The following is a 20,518-nucleotide window of genomic DNA, read 5'->3' on the forward strand; positions in this document are numbered from 1 at the left end:
CTGGCTCCGAGACACACTAGCATCTGAAACTTCCCATCTTTGCCGATGTTTCTGGGTGTGCTGTTGATGGCACGCATGAAATGGCAGAAATGTCGCACCCTCATCTGCCAGTTCTCATCCTGGGTCATCTGGCTCTGCTCCACACTTTCAAAGTACACTTGAGCTTTTTCTATGGGAATTAAGCATGTAAACAAACGATTTAGGAATCGTCTGGAAAAGAAGAGGCTAGATTTACAGTACAAAAATACTAGTGATGTTTGCACATAGGTGCAAGGTGGTTTTTAGCACATATTTAAGCAGTTTCTTGCGTGTTCTCACTGGCCCAAGTCAAAAGAGCCCACCCCCAAGTCTCTATGATACTGTGGTATCTAGATATGCCTGGGGTCCCTTCTTAAATGTAGGCCTATATCTTATCGTGTGGCATCTGGTTAGAACACAGTGTAATACATAAGCCCAAAGTATACTTCGGTTTGACACGAAAGCTTAGCGTCCACGTACAGTCGAATGCTAGCCTTTCAAAGTATACTTAATTGGACCATGCGAGCATACACAGATGGTTGCTAGGACTGCTATGAGAGACTGGACAATTTATCTTTACATAAGACCCATAAAGATGACTTTATACTCCTTCAGTCTTGAGTTATACAAAAGCAGGTCTCTCCTGACCTCCTAACACATGCCCTCTTGACGTACATGTCCGCAGTTGTTTTTTCCACATCCGTCTCCAGCTGTTTAGCGGGAATTACATCTTCTTCTAGTGCTTCTTCATGACAGCAACGTCATGGCCAGGAAGGGACCATCTTTTTTTGCTTCCAGAACAGGACTCCCACAGAAAGGAATTATGCTCAGATTGATATGGAGGCATTGGCGTTCATTTTTGCTGTCAGAAAGTTCTTGCAGGCTGTCATTTTGCGATTTTCACTGACCATAAACCCTTACTGGGCCTACTACACCACTCTAAGCCAATGCCTTCAGTTCTGTCACCATGTATGTTATGCTTAAGTGTGATACTCTGGGCTTATGACTACGAGTTGTGCTACAGACCTGGATAACAGATCGGAAATGCTGATGCCCTGAGCCGCTTGCCCCTTACCTGCACTTGCCATAATTACGCCACCACCCTTGGAATTATTGTTACTGGATATGTAACAATATGCCCCATGATGCCCCCATGCATGCTGACAAAATTGCTGCCCTGACACTCAAGGACCCCATCATGTCACGAGTATTGCGCTGGGTTCTACATGGATGGCCACCAATGTAACGGACAGCTGTTTCAAGCCTTTTGTCATGTGCAATCATGAGCTATCTGTGCATAAGAACAGTTTGTTATGGGGAAGTCATGTGGTTGTTCCCAACCTGGCAAGGAGGGAGGTACTCGCTATGTTGCACGATGCACACCCTGGCATTTTAGTGCAAATAATTCAGGTGCATGCACATACTGCCCATTCAGAGAGTTTGCATCACGCATCCTGTAGGCAGACGTCTAGCGTTCACATCTAACTGAAGTATACTTTGGGCTTTAGGCTTTAGCAAACACCACCAATAAGAATTAGGAAACTTCTTAGGACTTCAACAGTATTTGTTACCTAGAAAGTCCCATATGAAGACGTTCTTGAAGAGGCGTGGTGACTTGAAGCCATGCTGAAACACCTGCTCAAGAGCCCACACCAAACCATACTCTCCACAGAGAAGCAATGTGAGGCTTCCTCTCTATGACAGGACAGGAATAGTTCATCCATATGAGGTATTGTCATTAACATTTCAACTTCAAAGATCTCTGTAGATCCCTTTACATTCAGAGATGAGATGTGAAAAAACTACAGTCCTTACCTCTTTTTCTGGCTTATGGAAGTGTTTGACTATGCCATTAATCGCCTCTCCCACCCCTTCCTGGATCTGGCCCGTGTTTAACTCTAGTACACAACATGAAATATGCTAGAGACAACAGCAAATACCTCCTTACAGTTAATTTATAGAGTAAATCATATATGACTTTGAAAATACAAAAGAAATACAAGTACACACTTGGTTTGCTGTTTGGTGAAATGGTGACAAATCGTCGCATCATCCCGGGGGATTGCTGCATCGGAGGAGTTCGACACATTCTTTCCTCACTCTCCGTGTTAGTCACCAGCTCGCCCACCAGTATCCTCTCCAAGCTGCCATCATCCACCCCTTTTCCCAGCCAACGGCCACATGGAAACCTAGGCAACAGTCTTCCAGTCAGTTAAGGTCTAACATGAATATGAATATGGTGATTTGAGATTTGTTGTACTCACTTGTAGGTGTGCCCTGTTATCCCATTGCGGACTATCACGCACTCCACTAGCCATTTAGCATACAGTCCTGAGTTATCATGGCCCATCTGTACGGTGGTCAGTTTTCCCAGGTTCTGGCACTGTGCAAAATGCAAACACAATTATACAACAAAACTCAAAATACATGACCAAAAGAGGAATTCACTAGTTGTGTACTGATATGCGTTTTTAAATGGCAGATTCCCATATCGAGAAAAAGGCCGATATGTTATCAATTAATGCATACATTTTAAAATAATACGAACGATTTAATGAATTGCAGCTACGTTGATGCAATTTAATGAAAAGTAAATGAGACATACACAAAATTGGTAACTTGAAATGAACGTTTATTTTATGCAAGATGTAAATAAAATTCACAAAAGCTTTTCAAAGAGAAAATGTGCATTATCAAGCACAGGTATCGGCTGCTAATCTCAAAATGGGCAAATATCAGATAATAAAAACAAACATTGCAGATATATCAGTTTATCACTAAAATGCACCAAATAAAAAGCTATTCTAATACAGTATCTAGGTGCAATAAAATATAATATGTCGTTTGATAAATCAAACAAACAGAGAACTACATTGCCACAAACCCGGCAATGCTAGAAAACTGTTTACATTTTGAAAATGACTATGTAGTTTTTGAAATGATTGGGTGAAATGAACTGCATGCACACATTGAATATGTTGTACGAACACTGATAAATGCACATGCAAAAAAGAAATAGATCATAACGGGCAAAAAACTACCTAAACCATTTATGACCTTTCCCTTATTAAAGAACATTAAAGCCTTGTGCACACTACACGACCCAAGCTCGTCTCCTTTGATGTTTTAATCAGCGACTGGTCCGTGTCGAGAAGTCCGAGATCTTAAGACCACACTACAAGTCTTGTAGTGTGCGCACTCCAGAGACAAGCTCCGACAAGCCGCAGATGTTACGTCAGATTTCAAACAAACTTGACATCTAGGGCTCCAGACTGCGATTAAAATGGTTGCAAATGCGACCAAAAATTATTTATTTCGACAATCATTTAAAATCGAGTCACCATTGGCGACAGTCGGGTTGTGTGCACTCGTGTGGTTTCGTCAGATATCATCTAGTGAGTTGTCATCTCACACTGCTTTTCACCTGTTCTGTTGAGATGAGCTCACTGCACCGCATGGAACAACAAACCCAGCGCGAGAGAGTCATAAACAAATGACTCTTTTGAAATGGATATAATAACTGAGGGTTTGAACTCAGGAACTCAGGTTAGCAGTTTGAATCAGATTCACTTTCTCAGCGAATCAGCCTTCAGTGAGCTCATAACTGGGAGCGCAGACATTTCAAAATAACTGTTCCATGTGTATTTCAGGCTTCTATATAATTAAAAGTTCCGTATTGTGTACCATTTTTTTTTTCTTCTGGTAATTATTGATTGGGATTGGAGTAGCACAATAAACTGCATCTGAGATTTCATTAAATTTTTCCCTGTGTCTGGGCCATCTGGAAAATTTAAAGAAAGACTAAGGCAATATTGTAAAAATATTTTCCCAGGAGATCAGCAGTTACAAAAAATAAAACTCAAACCAGCCCATCTGGCACCAATAATCATGCCACGGTCTAAATCACTGAGATCACATTTTTCCCCAATCTGATGGTTGATTATCTAAAGCTCCTGACCCGTATCTGCATGATTTTATGCACAGCACTGCTGCCACACATAGCATGGATGATTGTTGGTGTCAGATGTGCTGGTTTGAGTTTCTGTAGCTGCTGATCTCCTTGGATGTTTTTGAGTAATATTTTTAGTCTGGAGCCCTGATATCTAGACGTCTTGTCGTCAAGTGTGCACACTGTCCTGGTGAGAGAGAGACCGACAATGAGCCACAGCCAATGAAATACAGAGAGAAGACAAGAGGAGAGCAAGATATTTAAGAGAAACTGTGCACTGATTTTTAGTGCTTTATTTTTCTTTGAATTGTTTAGGCATTAATATCATTCAATATTTCTAGGGCTGTCACGATTATGAAATGTGACTGACGATTAACTGTAATAATAATTAATTCAGCATGTGTGGCTTCATACACCTCATGAAGTCATTTTTAAATTTTTGACTTATATATATATATATCAAATAATAAAATAGGTATATATGATTTCCTTTAAAGGGTTACAAAACATAAACAATGTTTTAAACAAAAAAAAATATTTTTAAATACTTAAAATATGTCACTCTTTAGTTTTGGTCAATTTCACTTTTATGCTGTTGTTTTTGGAACTCATATAAAAATTATATAATATAAAATATATATTTTTTATAATTGTATTATATAATACTATTTGATATTATATTATGCAATAGTAAAATATTTCTGTTCTAATGTCTTCACATTCTCAGCAGGAAACCGATGGAGTGCCTACTCCGGGTAGGGAAGGAGGTATTGCCCCAAGTGAAGGAGTTCAAGTTCCTCGGGGTCTTGTTCACAAGTGAGGGGACAATGGAGCGGGAGGTTGGCCGGAGAATCGGGGCAGCGGGGGTGGAATTGCACTCGCTCTATCGCACCATTGTCACATAAAGAGAGCTGAGCCGGAAGGCAAAGCTCTCGATCTACCGGTCAATTTTTGTTCCTACCCTCACCTATGGTCATGAAGGCTGGGTCATGACCGAAAGAACTAGGTCACGAGTACAAGCGGCCGAAATGGGCTTCCTCAGAAGGGTGGAGGGCTTCTCCCTTAGAGATAGGGTGAGCTCAGTCATCCGTGAGGAGCTCGGAGTAGAGCCGCTGCTTCTTTGCATCGAAAGGAGTCAGTTGAGGTGGTTTGGGCATCTGGTAAGGATGCCCCCTGGCTGCCTCCCTATGGAGGTTTTTCAGGCACGTCCAGCTGGGAGGAGGCCTCCAGGAAGACCCAGGACTAGGTGGAGAGATTACATCTCCACACTGGCCTGGGAACGCCTGGCCAGTCAGAGCTGGCCAGTCAGAGCTGGTTAATGTGGCTCGGGATAGGGAAGTTTGGGGCCCCCTGCTGGAGCGGCTGCCCCCGCGACCCGACTTCGGATAAGCTGGATGGATGGATGTCTTCACATTCATACGTGATTTTAATGCTCTGATTAAACCCACAAGCCCTTATTTCTCATGAAAATTTTTGAGATTCATAATTTTATTACCCCACAGAAATAGAGTAAGCGGGCAGCCATTACACAATCATTTAAAGTGAATCTGGAGCACTTTGCGTTCACTATCAAAGTTTATATTTTCACGGGAGTTTGGCACGGGCCTCTGCGGTTAGCGTGCACATCGGAGCGCTTGAGAAACTCTTTACACGCTCTTCCAGACTGAAGCTGCTCTGGATGATGTCCGTTGTGTGGCTCAGGGATGTGCGGAGCTCAACTGAATGACACCAAACGTCGTTGATGGCATTTATATTTTCGCTTAAAATTCCCTTATTTTGGGCATTAAAATATGCTTGGAATTTGAAGTACACAATAATTGCGGTTATCGTAAATAACTACGGTTAGATCAAATAACTGCGATCAGACAATTATTTAATAACTGCGACAGGCCTAAGTATTACATAGACGTAATGACTGATGTCCTTATGAAATCATAGACTTCTTCCATCGAAATCCGAAAACAAAAAAAGGTCAAAAGAGACGACCTGGTGTAACGGTGATGTCTCGCGTATAAACTCGTGATCGGATTACCCAAAACGCATCTTAATACCAGGTGAACACATGGCCTCAGTCGGGGACAAATGGTCGTGTGGTTGAAATACCCAGTATGCGAGCAGTCATGTAGCGTTCACACCACCACGACGGAAAACAAGACTGTGAGCTGCAGAGCACCGTCTGCAAGTCGTGTAGTGTGCGATGGGCTAAAGGCATTGACATGACTACACGTTGTTGGCATTATTATTGTAAGATTGTGCATGCAGACATGATTTAATAGTCTCCAAGCAGCATATGTACTACTAATGCTTACCTCAAATGTAATCTCCAGAGTGTTTCGGGGCACCTGTAGTACTCCGGTCTCAGCCAGCTCCCCTGACACACACACCCAGGGGTTAGCTGTAAACATGGAGCCTCCTAGTTTTTTACTGGGAATGATTACCACATGATATGGTATCACTGGAAACAAGAATAAAAAGGAGCTCAGGAGAAAAAATGAATTGTAGAAAGTTGTTAGTAGCAACTGCAGAGTAGAGATCGACCAATATATCGGTTATACCAATTCATCTGTGCCGATAGTTGCTTTTTGGCACTATCGTTTATCAGCAAAAAAATCTATATTGATAGTTGCCATTTATTAATTTTTTTGTATTCCTCCATGTTCCTCTGTTGCCACTGCTGGAGGGGTCTACAGTTAGAAAAGCTTGGTCTACAGAATGAATGAACGTTACATTTATATAGCACTTTTCTGACACTACACTCAAAGCGCTTCACACAGTGAACAGGGGGTTCTCCTCAACCACCACCAGTGTGCAGCAACCACCTGGATGATGCAACAGCAGCTACAGTGCACCAGTACACTCACCACACACCAGCTGTTGGTGGAGAGGAGAGGGATGGGGATTATTAGGAGGCCATGACTGATAAGGGCCAATGGGGGAAATTTGGCCAGGACATCGGGGTTACGCTTTGAGAAGCGGTATTTTTAATGACCACAGAGCGTCAGGACCTCGGTTTAACATCTCATCAAAAGGACGGTGCCCTTTTTTTACAGCATAGTGTCCCCATCATTATACTGGGCCATTAGGACCCACACAGACCGCAAGGTGAGCACCCCCAGCTGGCCTCCCTAATACTTCTTCCAACAGCAACCTTAGTTTCCCCCAGGAGGTCTCCCATCAACAGGGTTGGGAGGGTTACTTTTGAAATGTATTCCACTACACTGTAACGTATTACAAATGACTCATTACCCTTAGATTACTCAAGGTCAGTAATGTATTCTAAATACTTTGGATTACTTCTTCAGCACTGGTAGAGTTTTTCAAAAGGTCTTACTAGAAAGAAAGAAAGAACGTGAATTTTCTCGCTAAAAAAATATGATCGTGTCTGGTAATATGTGCATGTAAAATGGCTAAAAATAGCATTTTAGCTTAGCGTAAAGCTAACAGTTTACACAAGGTTTATTTCTATTTCTTCTGCTCCAAACGTACTTCTCTGTCTGCTCGTATGAATGTAACTCATCATAAGAAAGTGTGTCACCGCTGTTCAAATGCACTTTGGATGGCATCATTTATATGTATAAATGTTTTCCATCTGAAAGGACTAAATATTAAAATCAAACAAATGACAATAAAATGTAATCTCTTCAGTAATCAAAATACTTTTTGAATGTAACTGTATTCTAATTACCAACGATTTCAATTGTAACTGTAATGGAATACAGTTACTTATATTTTGTATTTTAAATACGTAATCCCGTTACATGTATTTCGTTACTCCCCAACCAGGCTCAACCCTGCTTAGATTCAGTGGGCCACCGGTCTTGAACTACAAGGTGATATGGCTAATGGCCAACTATAGTTGTGGCCTCTATAAGTAAAATAAAAACACCTCACTTCAATGTATATTTTGTTATTTTGATTAGATAATCAAGTGTTCTAAATTGAAGGGAGGCCATACAAAGGAATATGCGACTATCTCAATCTTGTGAATAATAATAAGCCTTAATCCTCATTTAACCTCATCTGGTGACAAACATCTATACAGATAAAAACTCTTCAACTGTTAAAAAGCTTAACTTGGTTAATCCTTAATATAGAGCATTGTAATGGGGGCAAGTCTCTGTCATTTCAAAATAAAAGTCCCTGGTTATGGTTATCTGCCTTTCCCACCACCTTAGTAATCGGTATTGGCAAAATCCACTGTTGACCTCTACTACTGCTGAGACTTAAAGACCCCGTGAAGTCATTCGATACAGTGTTTGTCCTGTGATGAGGTATTACCCATTGAAACAGCTTTGTTTGGGGGCAGGACATATCAAAGGGCTTGTACCTTTTTGAAAATAGCCAATAAGCTTTAGTTTGTCATAGCCATGAATCATAATTTCCTACTTGCTATTGTTAGTCTCAAGTACTGCAAGTGGTAATGGGGGACATTCTCATTCTAGAAAGCATTGATTGGGCAATTCGATAGAATGCAGGACGATTCATAATTATTTTTGATCAAAATCAAATTGTTTTCCCAGAAGAGAAATAATGCAATTTTTAATGTGTACATCTGCTAAATGTTAATTTTGTCAACTTGGAGTACACTACTAGCATATGTAAGACCTCAGCTTTCAGACATGGGATGTGTGCGGTCTATAATGTGAAATGTACGCTGCTTACTAATTGTGGTGAAGACGTTGGTGAAGCAGAAGTAGTCGACGGCATTGAATGAGAGGAGGTGATACAAGAACTGCTCCTTCTCATCATCACAGCGTAGAAAAGCATAGCGCTTATAGAGCTTCCTTCAAAAAAACAAAACCAAACACCATCAGGGTAAATCTCATGAAGAAATGTCCAGGTAATAATAATGAGAAGTGTGAAATAAAGGCAAAATAAAAATAAATGTCACAATACATTTAGCAATGGTCCTAAAAGAGACTTAACTGTCTTATGCAAAATATAATGTATTTATTTACTTATGATGTGAAATATAATAGTCATGAAAATCATTCTGTATGGACAATTATTATTATTAAAATCAGCACAGATTATCAAATTCAGTACATCATTTTCAATATGCAAAATATAATTTCTTATTTTATTCTTTTGACTTTGTGGTGAAATATGACCTGGACATTGATAGTTTTCATAAAATTCACCCACAAACAATACAGTACAATTTTAAACACAAAACATCAGCTTTAAAGCATGCTGGTATACAAGTTCATTTGATGACAAAAGGGCGAAGATAATTTCAGGTCAAATGAGGACATCGCAAAGAATTCTGCACATCAATAATTAAAAATGTCATTTTAATGGTCCCTTATTCTTTGCTGAGCTGCTTTTCTTACATTACATATTAATTCCAAAGATCATCTACATCTGATTAATGAAAGAGCCTTCCATATCTCCACAGAACTGGTCAATAGATCTTACTTGGTGAGTTCATGGTCAGACAGGAGCTGTTTCAGGTGCCTGGAAAGCAGTTTCTTCTCCATGGAGAGACGTACCCATGCTCTGGCTTTTCCAACATCTGTCTTGATCTCACTGATGTTCTGGATGTGCCTGAGGAACACCCAATGGTGAGTTCCAGCAGTTTGTAAGGTCAGAGGATATTATTCTTAATGCACTATTTACAGTAACTGGACTATTTAGCCCAAGATGGAGCACTTGTTATAAAATGAATGGGAGGAATTGGAATGCCCAATATGGCGGATGTAGAAAAGAAAGTCCCACCTTACAGGTAAAAGAGCCAATCACTTTTTAGATACTGGCATCAGTCAGTCAGTCGACCCGAGACTGCGCATGTGCATTAGCTGGACCAAATATTGCAGCCGAGTGGACTGACTTGCCTTGAAAGGGACTTTGGTTACAGTCAGTCATTTTATTTTTCTAGTAACATTGCTAACTGGTTCAAATCAAAAGATCCACCACACAGGTCTATCTTTGTGGAGCGGAGGGGGGCGGGGCCGGGGCGGAATATCGCGCGCCCGGTCCCCAATCGGCCTGATGAGGCGCGCGAGGGATAAAGGCGGCCGATGACGATGGTTCGAGAGAGAGAATTACGGGCATGTCCGTCATGTGTGTGTGTATTGATGTTTGTGTGTTTTGAGTTTAATTAAATTATCATTTATGTTGACAAGCCGGTTCTCGCCTCCTCCTTGCCCATCCTTTAACTGTGTTACAATCTTCAACACAAGTCCCAAGTTTGGGACTTTTTCACTTTCAAGCCACCCAATTGTCATTCATAATGATACAAGTGCTAGTGAAATTAATGCATTGATAGAAACGTTAGTAAAATTCATCCATGAGCATTATTGAAAAGCTTACAAACACTAGTGAAATGAATACACTGATGAAAACATTAGTGAAATTCATTCATATGCATTATTGAAAAGCTTCTTATAAACACTTGCTAGTGTTGCTAGGCTGTTGATAGGGTACTCAAGGTAGTCGCTAGGTTGTTGCTAGGGGTTCATAGGGTGTTTTGATTTGTGCTAGTGTGTCTCTAGGGCATTGTTAAGCGGTTGCTAGTGTATTCTGTGCAGTTGATTGGGCATTTCTAGGCAGTTTCCAAGGTGTTCTTTGTGATCATTAGGGTGTTGTTTGGTGGTTGCTAGGCGGTGGCTCAGGTGTTTTGGGTGGTGGTCACTAGGATTTCGCTAAGCAGTTACTAGGATGTTTTGTGTAGTCACTAGGGTGTTGCTAGTGTGTTGCTAGGGCACTGATAGGTGGTTGCTAGGGTGTACTGGGTGGTTGCTAGGGTAATGCTTGGTGGTTTCTAGTGTGTTCTGGGTGGTCGCTAGGGCATTGCTAGGGTGTTCTGGGTAGTCATTAGGGAGTTGCTAGGTGGCTGCTAGGGTGTTTTGGGTAGTGATCACTTGGGTGTTGCTAGGGCATTGCTAGGCAGCTTCTAGGGTGTTTTGTAGGGTTGCTAGGGCATTGCTAGACAGTTGATAGCATGTTTTTGGAGGTCTTGAAGGCATCCCTAGGGGATTGTTAGGCAGTTGCTAGGGTGTTCTAGGTGGTTTCTAGGGTGTTCTGGGTTGTTGCTAGGGCATTGCTAGGTGGTTGCTGAAGTGTTTTGGATTGCTCATCACTAGGCTGTCACTAGGATGTTGCTAGTTGGATGCTAGGGTGTTGCTAGGCAGTTTCTAGGGTGTTCTGGGTGGTCACTAGGTGGTTTCTATGGTGTTCTGGGTGGCTGCGAGGGTGTTAGGGTAGCCCAACAGGGGGCAACCAGGGACCAGCTAATCAGCTAATTTCTAGCCTCCTGCATTACACGCACCGTATTCAACAGGAAGTGTGAACACAGCTTTTGGGGCGGCTGTGGCTCAGGTGGTAGAGAGGGTTGTCCACTAATCACAGGATTGCCGGTTTGATTCCCGGGCCATATGACTCTTGGGCAAGATGCTGAACCCCAAGTTGCTCCCAATGGCAGGCTAGCACCTTGCATGTCAGCTAAGCTGTCATTCGTGTGTGAATGTGTGTCTTTGAATACCGCTAAGGTTAAAAGGCGCAGACCATTTACCATTCCTCTTCCATAGGCCTTATTCATGGTAGTGCCATCTTTGATTTATAATGGGAATGACAATGAGGCTGTGAGGGATAGACTTTTCAACGGGTTGTACAGATGTTTAAAGTGTTTTTGGATCGTTCCACAGACAAAACATTGAAAGAAATCATCTTTCCATGAACATTCAGTAAACAAAAAACTCCAGACAACATGAGTTGTGGAAAATCAGATGTGATCTAGGAGCGTTTTACAGATTTATAAGTCTTTCCCTCGTCACTCCCATTAAAAATCAAAGATGGTGCTACCATAAATAAGCTCTCATCAACCTGTAAAACTGGCTCTTACAGAACATATAGAGAGGATGTGAGACAATGTGACAATATTATCAACATGTTGTTAGACCATTATATGTATAGGCACTATTGTAGTCAATGCAAGACATTTACATATTGTAAGACACTTTAATGTGCTACAAATCTTAAGTTTATATTTTTGTATTAATTTCACTTGTGTTTGTAAGAAGCTTTTCAACAATTATGGCCTGCACAGCTCTTCATAAATGCTTCACACATTCAGTTTAAATAAAACCCAAGACTGAATTGAGTGCATCTTGCAGTGCAGTGGGAAGAGACTGGTAGCTCTTACGGCCCATTCCAGGAAAGATAATGGGGGCAGAAGAAATGGCTCAGACTCCCTGGAGCATCAGCCAGCATGCTGTCATCGCTCGCAGCCACTATCATGCATGCCAAGTCCAGACACATTCTCTTCCACTCCCACTCTGTTATTCAGCTCTGTCTGACCGTACATTAAGTGCAGCCCGTACCCCTATGGGTGTCTACAAACCACGATTCCAGCTACATGGTAGCTTGTTTTTCCTTTATTCCTTTTATTGAACAGGTAATGCTACTACCATTATACTGTTGTTGAAAAAAATAGATACAGCGTAGTGCCTTGTCACTAAGGAGGTTTTGACATTGCTAAAGAGAGTGATGTTATGCAAAGGCTTTTTCTGCCCTGCTATGTAATGGCATGGCGCAGCAGGGTGTCAGCTGCTTATTAGGCTGGAAATAATGTGTCGACATAAAACGTCTCCTGGCTTCTTCACGCAATGCGAGGAGACAACTGCCCCTCCCCATATCAGACCTCACACAGACTGCCACCAAAAGCACTGCACTTCTCATATGCTGACAGCAGTCAACCTACATCTCCATGAGGTTATACAAATGCATTCATTGTCACACAATTTTATTTAAATTTTTACTAGCGAGTGAAAAAGGTATAAATACAATGTAATGATTGTCCATGGATGTGAGTCTTAAAGGGATAGTTCACCCAAAAATGAAAATTCTATCATTATTTACTCAACCTCATTCCACCCCAGATGTGTATGACTTTCTATCTTCTGCAGAACACAAATGAAGGTTTTTAGAAGGAACTCTGTAAGTCCATACAATACAAGTGAATGGTGACCAGACCTTTCACGCTCAAAGGCAGCATAAAGATAATTCATATGACTCCAGTGGTTAAATCCATGTCATCTGAAGTGATATGGTAGGTGTGGGTGAGAAACTGACCATAGCTAAGTTTTGGTGTTTCAAAATTTTGGCCACCATTCACTTGCATTGTAAGGACCTACAGAACTGAGATATTCTTCTAAAAATCTTTGTGTTCAGCAGAAGAAAGAAAGTCACACACATCTGGGATGGCTTGAGGATGAGTAAATGGTAAGATAATTTTCATTTTTGGGGTGAACTATCACTTTAATGTTGAAAACAGATAACTGAGGGTTGTTCCTAAATCAATAGGTGCAGTTCTTTGATGGAAGAAAGTTGTTGTTCTGTAAGAGAGTGCAAAATAAGCTTGTAGCTTTTATAGTATTGAGACTCACCTCATGTCCTGGATCAAGGAGACTTTTAGAGGTGGCATTGCACAACTAGCATCTGACTTCCGTCTCTCTGTGTCATGAATGATACCTGAGACACGAAACAGAAAAAAAAAACCATGCTGAACAATAAAACAAACCACAGCTATTCAGCCCTTTTTCCACGAAAGCTAAATTGAAACCTAAGCATTCAAAGGCTATATTCTAAGCCCCAGTAAGCTGCTACACAACACTGTTAGCAGGGGCAGTTTTTAACTAGGGCTTGGGGCAAAAATACCACGAAAGTGCCTAAAATTCCCCAGATTTATAATAGTGATTGCTCCTAATGAATTTCTCTATTTCTTAGGTGATAGAAATATTTGGTATTTTTCACATTTAGAGATAGACCGATACTGTATCAGCTAGGCCAATTAATTGGCCGATATCTAGCAGTTATCAGCATCAGCCAAAAACACTGACAACGTTTACATGCACTTAAGAAAGCAGTTTATGCCAGGGTTTTTGCAGAATGTGGCGTTCTGAAACATCATATAAACAAGAACATCGATTTCCTTATGCCGTTTAAGGGATTAGGAGAAAGCGGTTTAACACACTTTCAAACTTTCTTTGGTTTCTCCCGGAGAAAGCTGCTTATGTGCCCATGTAAACACACAAGCACCGTTCTAAAAGGTTCTTGAAGACTGTGCATGTACGTGGAACAGACCGAATAGGAGTTATGGTGGCGTAGTGGGCTATAGCACATAACTGTTAATCAGAAGGTCGCTGGTTCAATCCCCACAGCCACCAACATTGTGACCTTGAGTAAGGCATTTAACTCCAGGTTGCTCCGGGGGGATTGTCCCTGTAATAAGTGCTCTGTAAGTCGCTTTGTATAAAAGCGTCTGCCAAATGCATAAATGTAAATGAATAACTAACATCATAGGATGGAGCCAAACAACTAGTCAACAAAACATTTCTGAGAGTCAGTGGCGAAAGCACATCCACTATGAACTATACCCTTTTATAAACACCACTGTAAAATATTGGCGGTCCCTCACGCTCGCGTATATGCGCTCATACATTGAGGAAATCCCAAGTACTCCTACGTAAAGGGAAAGCCCACTGTTGAAGCTCAATTCCACTGCAGGTCGCGATAGAGATTTACATTTTACATTTATGCATTGTAAGACGCTTTTATCCGAAGCGAGTTACAGTGCACTTATTACAGGGACAATCCCCCAGGAGCAACCTGGAGTTAAGTGCCTTGCTCAAGGACACAATGGTGTTTCCAAACAGCATGAAGAGAAATTCATGTCAGTTACATATGAAGATCTATGTCAGTTAGGATGCTGCCTTAGAAAGGAGCTGCCTATATATAGAGCAGACAATGGGTTTGGAACAGAGCCATAATGAACCAAATCAAATCTGCATTATCACAGTCCTTTACCAGGAGGGCCTAGGCCAGCTGGAGTAGCATCTCTCTTCTCTTTACTCTCCTGATAATGTAAGAGGTGTGACCACAATGCAGACTTTCCCTAAAAAAAACCACAGAACAGAACTAGTGTCACCACACAAGCCAAACATATTACCAAACTCATAAGAGAAGCTTTTGTAATCGTGTGTTGATTGTTTACCTGTTTGACCTGCAGACCGTGGCTCCAGATTCTTTCCAGTAGATCACACAAGCTGGCGATGAGCGTGTTCTCCTCCACACCTGTGATGCTACCTTCTCCGTGGCCCAGCTCCACCGCCTCCCGACCCATCTTCTCCACAAGCATACGTTTTGTCTAAGCCGAAGGTCAGATGGGGTTAGTTATCGCTTACATATTGATTCTCTCTTTGACACTGCTTGGTATTAATATCAACTTCAAGTGAACTGAACAAATTATCACCAAAAATCGATAGCAGAACAACAAACACACACACACACACCTTATTTCTGCACTCCTTCAACAGACCCTCTACAAACTTCCAGTTGGTCTGTGCGATGACAGAAGGTGATAGGTTGGAGAGTTTAGGTTGGCGGAGGGTGGTGCCCAGATTCCTGGCCTCCTGGATATACTTCTGCCATGACCACATCACAGAGTCACATGACACCCAACACACACAGTGACCACTCAACATCATTTTAAACCATTGGACGCTTAAACTGTAGTAAACTGAATACATTCCCCACAGTACAGGCAGCTAAATACAATAAGCAAATAAGATTTACAATCAAAAGAGAACATTTAGAGTACGACACTTCTATTCATCTTGTTTACTTTTGTTGTACCGCTTTGAGCATTTGAACTGAACATGGTACTGTCTTAAATAAACCTTGAAATCATGACTAAATAAATCATGAATCATGATTAAATGAACACAAGAAAGGCTGCATGAGTTAAAGGGACAGTTCACCCAAAAATTAAATCTTTTTTCATTATTTACTCACACTCATGTTGTTCCATTGAATGTAAAAAGATACAGGAAGTGAATGGTGAATGAGGCTAACATTCTACCTAATGTCTCAATTTATGCTCCATAAAAGAAAGTATTACAGATTTGGAAAAATATGAGGGGAGGCAAACGATGGCAGAATTTTCATTTTTGGGTGAACTGTTCCCTTTAATGATTCACAAGCCAAGTAAAAGACACAAAAGCAGGGATTTTATTTTAAAAATTTTTTTGTATTTTGTATACAAGAGTTACTGATGCATACAGGAATGTGGGCTTAAAGTCAACATGAAACTGCATTTGCAACTCCCCATTTTACTTATGCAATCTGACAAAATCCCAAATAAATATAATAATAATAATAATAAAAGCAAGCCTTTTAATTATTTTAATCATTTTCATTATGAAACAGTGTCACTTCTCAATGACAAGCAGTGTGAATGCTTAACTTGATTTACCCAAGTTAAACATGTTTGTCTTGGAACAAAATTCCTACAAACTAGGGCTAGGTGATAACAAAAAACTATATAATTTTGATATTTTTCAGCCTTTTATATATTAGCTGTAAAATGGCTTAATATATATATACCTATATATATATATACATACAGTTTTTATGTTTTAAAAAAATATATATTTTTATTTTTTAGAGGAACCATTATTTCAACAAAAAAAAGTAGACTCAACATTTTTAAAGAAAGAAATAAAGTCTAATGTTCTTCAGTTTTTCAGTAAATGTTTTAATTGTGTCTCAAGAAAAAAAAAAAATTATTACCTATCGGGAATTGATTAGATTGTAAAAAGTAGCCACAAACTATGATTAATTAACTAATTGTTTGGCAATTGGTTAACCCTTTAAGCTCTGAAGGTGTTTTTTAAAGATTTCCTGTTTCAGTGGAATGCCCAAAATTGAAGGCTTATAACTCTACAAAAAAATCAAAGAGGGTCAATTTTTTGGTATCAATTTAAAAAACTTTTCAAATTTTTTAATGATATAAATGATGAGAAATGATGAACCTCCCAGCCTGAAAAAATCATTAAAAAAAACGAGCCAAACATAAATAATCTTTCTTAATTTTCTGATTTGACATTACAAATCTCAGGGTGTTAAAAAGGTGGCTTCAGAAAAGCTTGATTTGTTCCCAATCATGTCACCTGTAACTGAGTACAATTTTGTGTTGATACGACAATCAAAAGTTTAGCATTACAAATACAATTTATCCTAGTATCCAAATATTTTTCCGATTGTCCAAAAGCCTCTCCTTACAAATTAAAACATAATAATTGTATACAAGGACTAATTACACATGCAAATACAACAATGACTAAAGGTATTATCTTTCTCCAAAGCATGCAGGCATGAGCAAAGAGATCTCATTCAGTTCCATTCTGTGTCATTTGAGCCATCATGGAGTCTGTGTCATGTACTTGGCACATCTCCTTGTGGCCATATGTAATTAGCATGAATGATCTTCTCTGCCCATATTTGGATGACTTCCACCTCTGATTGCAGTGATTTTAATCCTATTATGATTGGTTTAGCATTCCATGACGCTGTACAATGTACTACATAATTTCTGATTAAGTCATCTGATCCAGGAAAACTAGCGTGTTTTTAGTCAGAAAGCACTTTGTTTGGATAATCTAATGATCTATGCATCCGATTATGTTGTGTATGGGCTCATTTTAACTGGAATGCCCTCCTCTTAAATAATGGTATAGGTCCTTACACACGGGACACGGCAAGCACAAGTATCTAGTTCATTTTCAATGAAAGGCACGCGAAAGTTGCAAATCGCAGCCAGTTTTGCTAATGGCGCTCAGGCGGTGAGCAAGCGGTGCTCAAACTGCCTCTTTCACATGCACAGCTCCGTGAGGGATGAAAATATTTTACCTTTCTCTGAGCAGATGCGGCAACCTCGTCAGGCTTAGCCAGTAAGTGAATGCTTTATTCACAGCCAATCATACAACATTTTACTGAGCTCATAGCAGACTGCTGTAAACATGGAAGAGGAATTTCCCGAATTATATTATGCCTCAAAAATCTTGTAGAGATTTGGAAAAGCGCGAGTTGGTTTGCCAGGTAAAAAAGTGCAAAATTGTATTAAGCTAAAAAAAAAAAAAAAAAAATCTCAGTTACTGTCATGAAGCTCTATGCTAGTCATAAACCTTACACAAAATATTTTACTCAATTCTAATAAAATTCTAAATAGCAACAAATAAAACTCACCCTCATGCCATCCCAGTTGTGTATGACTTTCTTCTTCAGAACATGGCTTATATGCAACACCGGTTTACATCTAACATGTATGTCAAAGACATATACACTCACCTAAAGGATTATTAGGAACACCTGTTCAATTTCTCATTAATGCAATTATCTAATCAACCAATCACATGGCAGTTGCTTCAATGCATTTAGGGGTGTGGTCCTGGTCAAGACAATCTCCTGAACTCCAAACTGAATGTCAGAATTGGAAAGAAAGGTGATTTAAGCAATTTTGAGCGTGACATGGTTGTTGGTGCCAGAGTATTTCACAATCTGCTCAGTTACTGGGATTTTCACGCACAACCATTTCTAGGGTTTACAAAGAATGGTGTGAAAAGGGAAAAATATCCAGTATGCGGCAGTCCTGTGGGCGAAAATGCCTTGTTGATGCTAGAGGTCAGAGGAGAATGGGCCGAATGATTCAAGCTGATAGAAGAGCAACTTTGCCTGAAATAACCACTCGTTACAACCGAGGTATGCAGCAAAGCATTTGTGATGCCACAACACGCACAACCTTGAGGCGGATGGGCTACAACAGCAGAAGACCCCACCGGGTACCACTCATCTCCACTACAAATAGGAAAAAGAGGCTACAATTTGCAAGAGCTCACCAAAATTGGACAGTTGAAGACTGGAAAAATGTTGCCTGGTCTGATGAGTCTCGATTTCTGTTGAGACATTCAGATGGTAGAGTCGGAATTTGCCGTAAACAGAATGAGAACATGGATCCATCATGCCTTGTTACCACTGTGCAGGCTGGTGGTGGTGGTGTAATGGTGTGGGGATGTTTTCTTGGCACACTTTAGGCCCCTTAGTGCCAATTGGGCATCATTTAAATGCCACGGTCTACCTGAGCATTGTTTCTGACCATGTCCATCCCTTTATGGCCACCATGTACCCATCCTCTGATGGCTACTTCCAGCAGGATAATGCACCATGTCACAAAGCCCGAATCATTTCAAATTGGTTTCTTGAACATGACAATGAGTTCACTGTACTAAAATGGCCCCCACAGTCACCAGATCTCAACCCAATAGAGCATCTTTGGGATGTGGTGGAACGGGAGCTTCGTGCCCTGGATGTGCATCCCACAAATCTCCATCAACTGCAAGATGCTATCCTATCAATATGGGCCAACATTTCTAAAGAATGCTTTCAGCACCTTGTTGAATCAATGCCACGTAGAATTAAGGCAGTTCTGAAGGCGAAAGGGGGTCAAACACAGTAGTAGTATGGTGTTCCTAATAATCCTTTAGGTGAGTGTACTTCGCTATTACTCCTTATATTATTACCTGCGAGTAAACAAAGTGCACTTTTAAAGCACCTGTTCAATTTGGGTCATAATGCTGACATGCATTGTAAAGTACAGCTTCTAAGCTTCAAAACGATACCTATTTTGTGTTGGTCAAGAGATATATATATATATATATAAAATGTATAATATTTTTCTAATTATTTTTATCATCAGGCCCACAGGCCAATCCAAACTTAAAAGGGTTAACATTATTTTCTGTCCTTTGTGACATCCGCAGTAAGCTGTGGGGAACGTTACTATGTTTTGATGAAATATTATGAACATTGTTTTCTTTGGAATAACATGCCAAAGTAAAAAGCTCTCAATAAGTCCATGAATGTGTATTATGAAAGTAAACAGGGTCAATTTTGATTTCATGTTGACTTTATGCATTCAAGAGAGGGACAGCAGGGATAATGTCAAAGTGTGCATGGTTTGAGATTCACAGCCTGAGAAAGGCTTGATCTCCCATCTAGCACATACCACATCCACCTTGACGGACTTCAGACAGGGCCTGAAGGACTGTGAGAACCAGTAGTAGTCCAGAGCCAGCAGAAGCTGAAGCTCAGAAAACAGACACACCTCATGCTGACAGTGTGCGTGCGTGTTTGAGGGATGTACAATGTGTAAGGCAGCCAGAAAAGACAGACAGGTGTGAAAAAGGAAGGGGTGAAAAAAAGAGATCCAGGAAGAAAAAATAACAAAACACATTAATAATGCTATGTAAGGAACTGTAAAATAATGACAAAGGACGATAAAATAAAGAATGAAGAACATTTGAAAAACAGGAGACTAACATGCAAAAACTAACTACAGAAAAATAAAACAACAGGAGAAACATGTTAAGATGGGGAGTGTGTACCTCTCTCTGGTCATTGTCTAGATAGAGATGTTCAGCATGTTGCTTCTGTCTGTCTCTCCTCCTCCACTGTGCTGGTGCACTGCGCTTCGCCCATCTAATACAACACAACAACGATTTCACATTATAACATCCAAAACAAGATCAATCGACAGCATTTGTGGCATAATATTGATTACCACAAACATTTTGACTCGGCCCTATTTTTCTTTAAAAAATGCAAAGAAATCTGGGTTACAGTGCGGCACTTACAATGGAAGTGAATGGGGCCAACGTGTAAATATGAAAATACTCACTGTTTCAAAAGTATAGCCACAAGATGTAAACAATGTGT

General features: G+C 40.4%; 1 protein-coding gene across 3 annotated transcripts in view; it reads right to left on the reverse strand.

The window, feature by feature from the left end:
- The window catches only part of LOC127657824 (DENN domain-containing protein 5A-like), a 62,987-nt gene that overhangs the window by 2,935 nt on the left and 39,534 nt on the right, over positions 1-20,518 (reverse strand). For all 3 annotated transcript variants that reach the window (XM_052146750.1, XM_052146759.1, XM_052146766.1), the window contains 13 exons: positions 20,188-20,281; positions 15,259-15,390; positions 14,961-15,113; positions 14,774-14,861; positions 13,354-13,438; positions 9,386-9,514; positions 8,630-8,751; positions 6,277-6,422; positions 2,283-2,401; positions 2,029-2,207; positions 1,834-1,916; positions 1,590-1,713; positions 1-169 (listed from right to left, as the gene is read on the reverse strand). In XM_052146750.1, the coding sequence (XP_052002710.1) occupies positions 1-169; positions 1,590-1,713; positions 1,834-1,916; positions 2,029-2,207; positions 2,283-2,401; positions 6,277-6,422; positions 8,630-8,751; positions 9,386-9,514; positions 13,354-13,438; positions 14,774-14,861; positions 14,961-15,113; positions 15,259-15,390; positions 20,188-20,281 (1,623 nt within the window). The remainder of the gene's footprint in view (positions 170-1,589; positions 1,714-1,833; positions 1,917-2,028; positions 2,208-2,282; positions 2,402-6,276; positions 6,423-8,629; positions 8,752-9,385; positions 9,515-13,353; positions 13,439-14,773; positions 14,862-14,960; positions 15,114-15,258; positions 15,391-20,187; positions 20,282-20,518) is intronic.

Source organism: Xyrauchen texanus, chromosome 2, assembly GCF_025860055.1.
Source record: "Xyrauchen texanus isolate HMW12.3.18 chromosome 2, RBS_HiC_50CHRs, whole genome shotgun sequence".
Classification (NCBI taxonomy): domain Eukaryota; kingdom Metazoa; phylum Chordata; class Actinopteri; order Cypriniformes; family Catostomidae; genus Xyrauchen; species Xyrauchen texanus.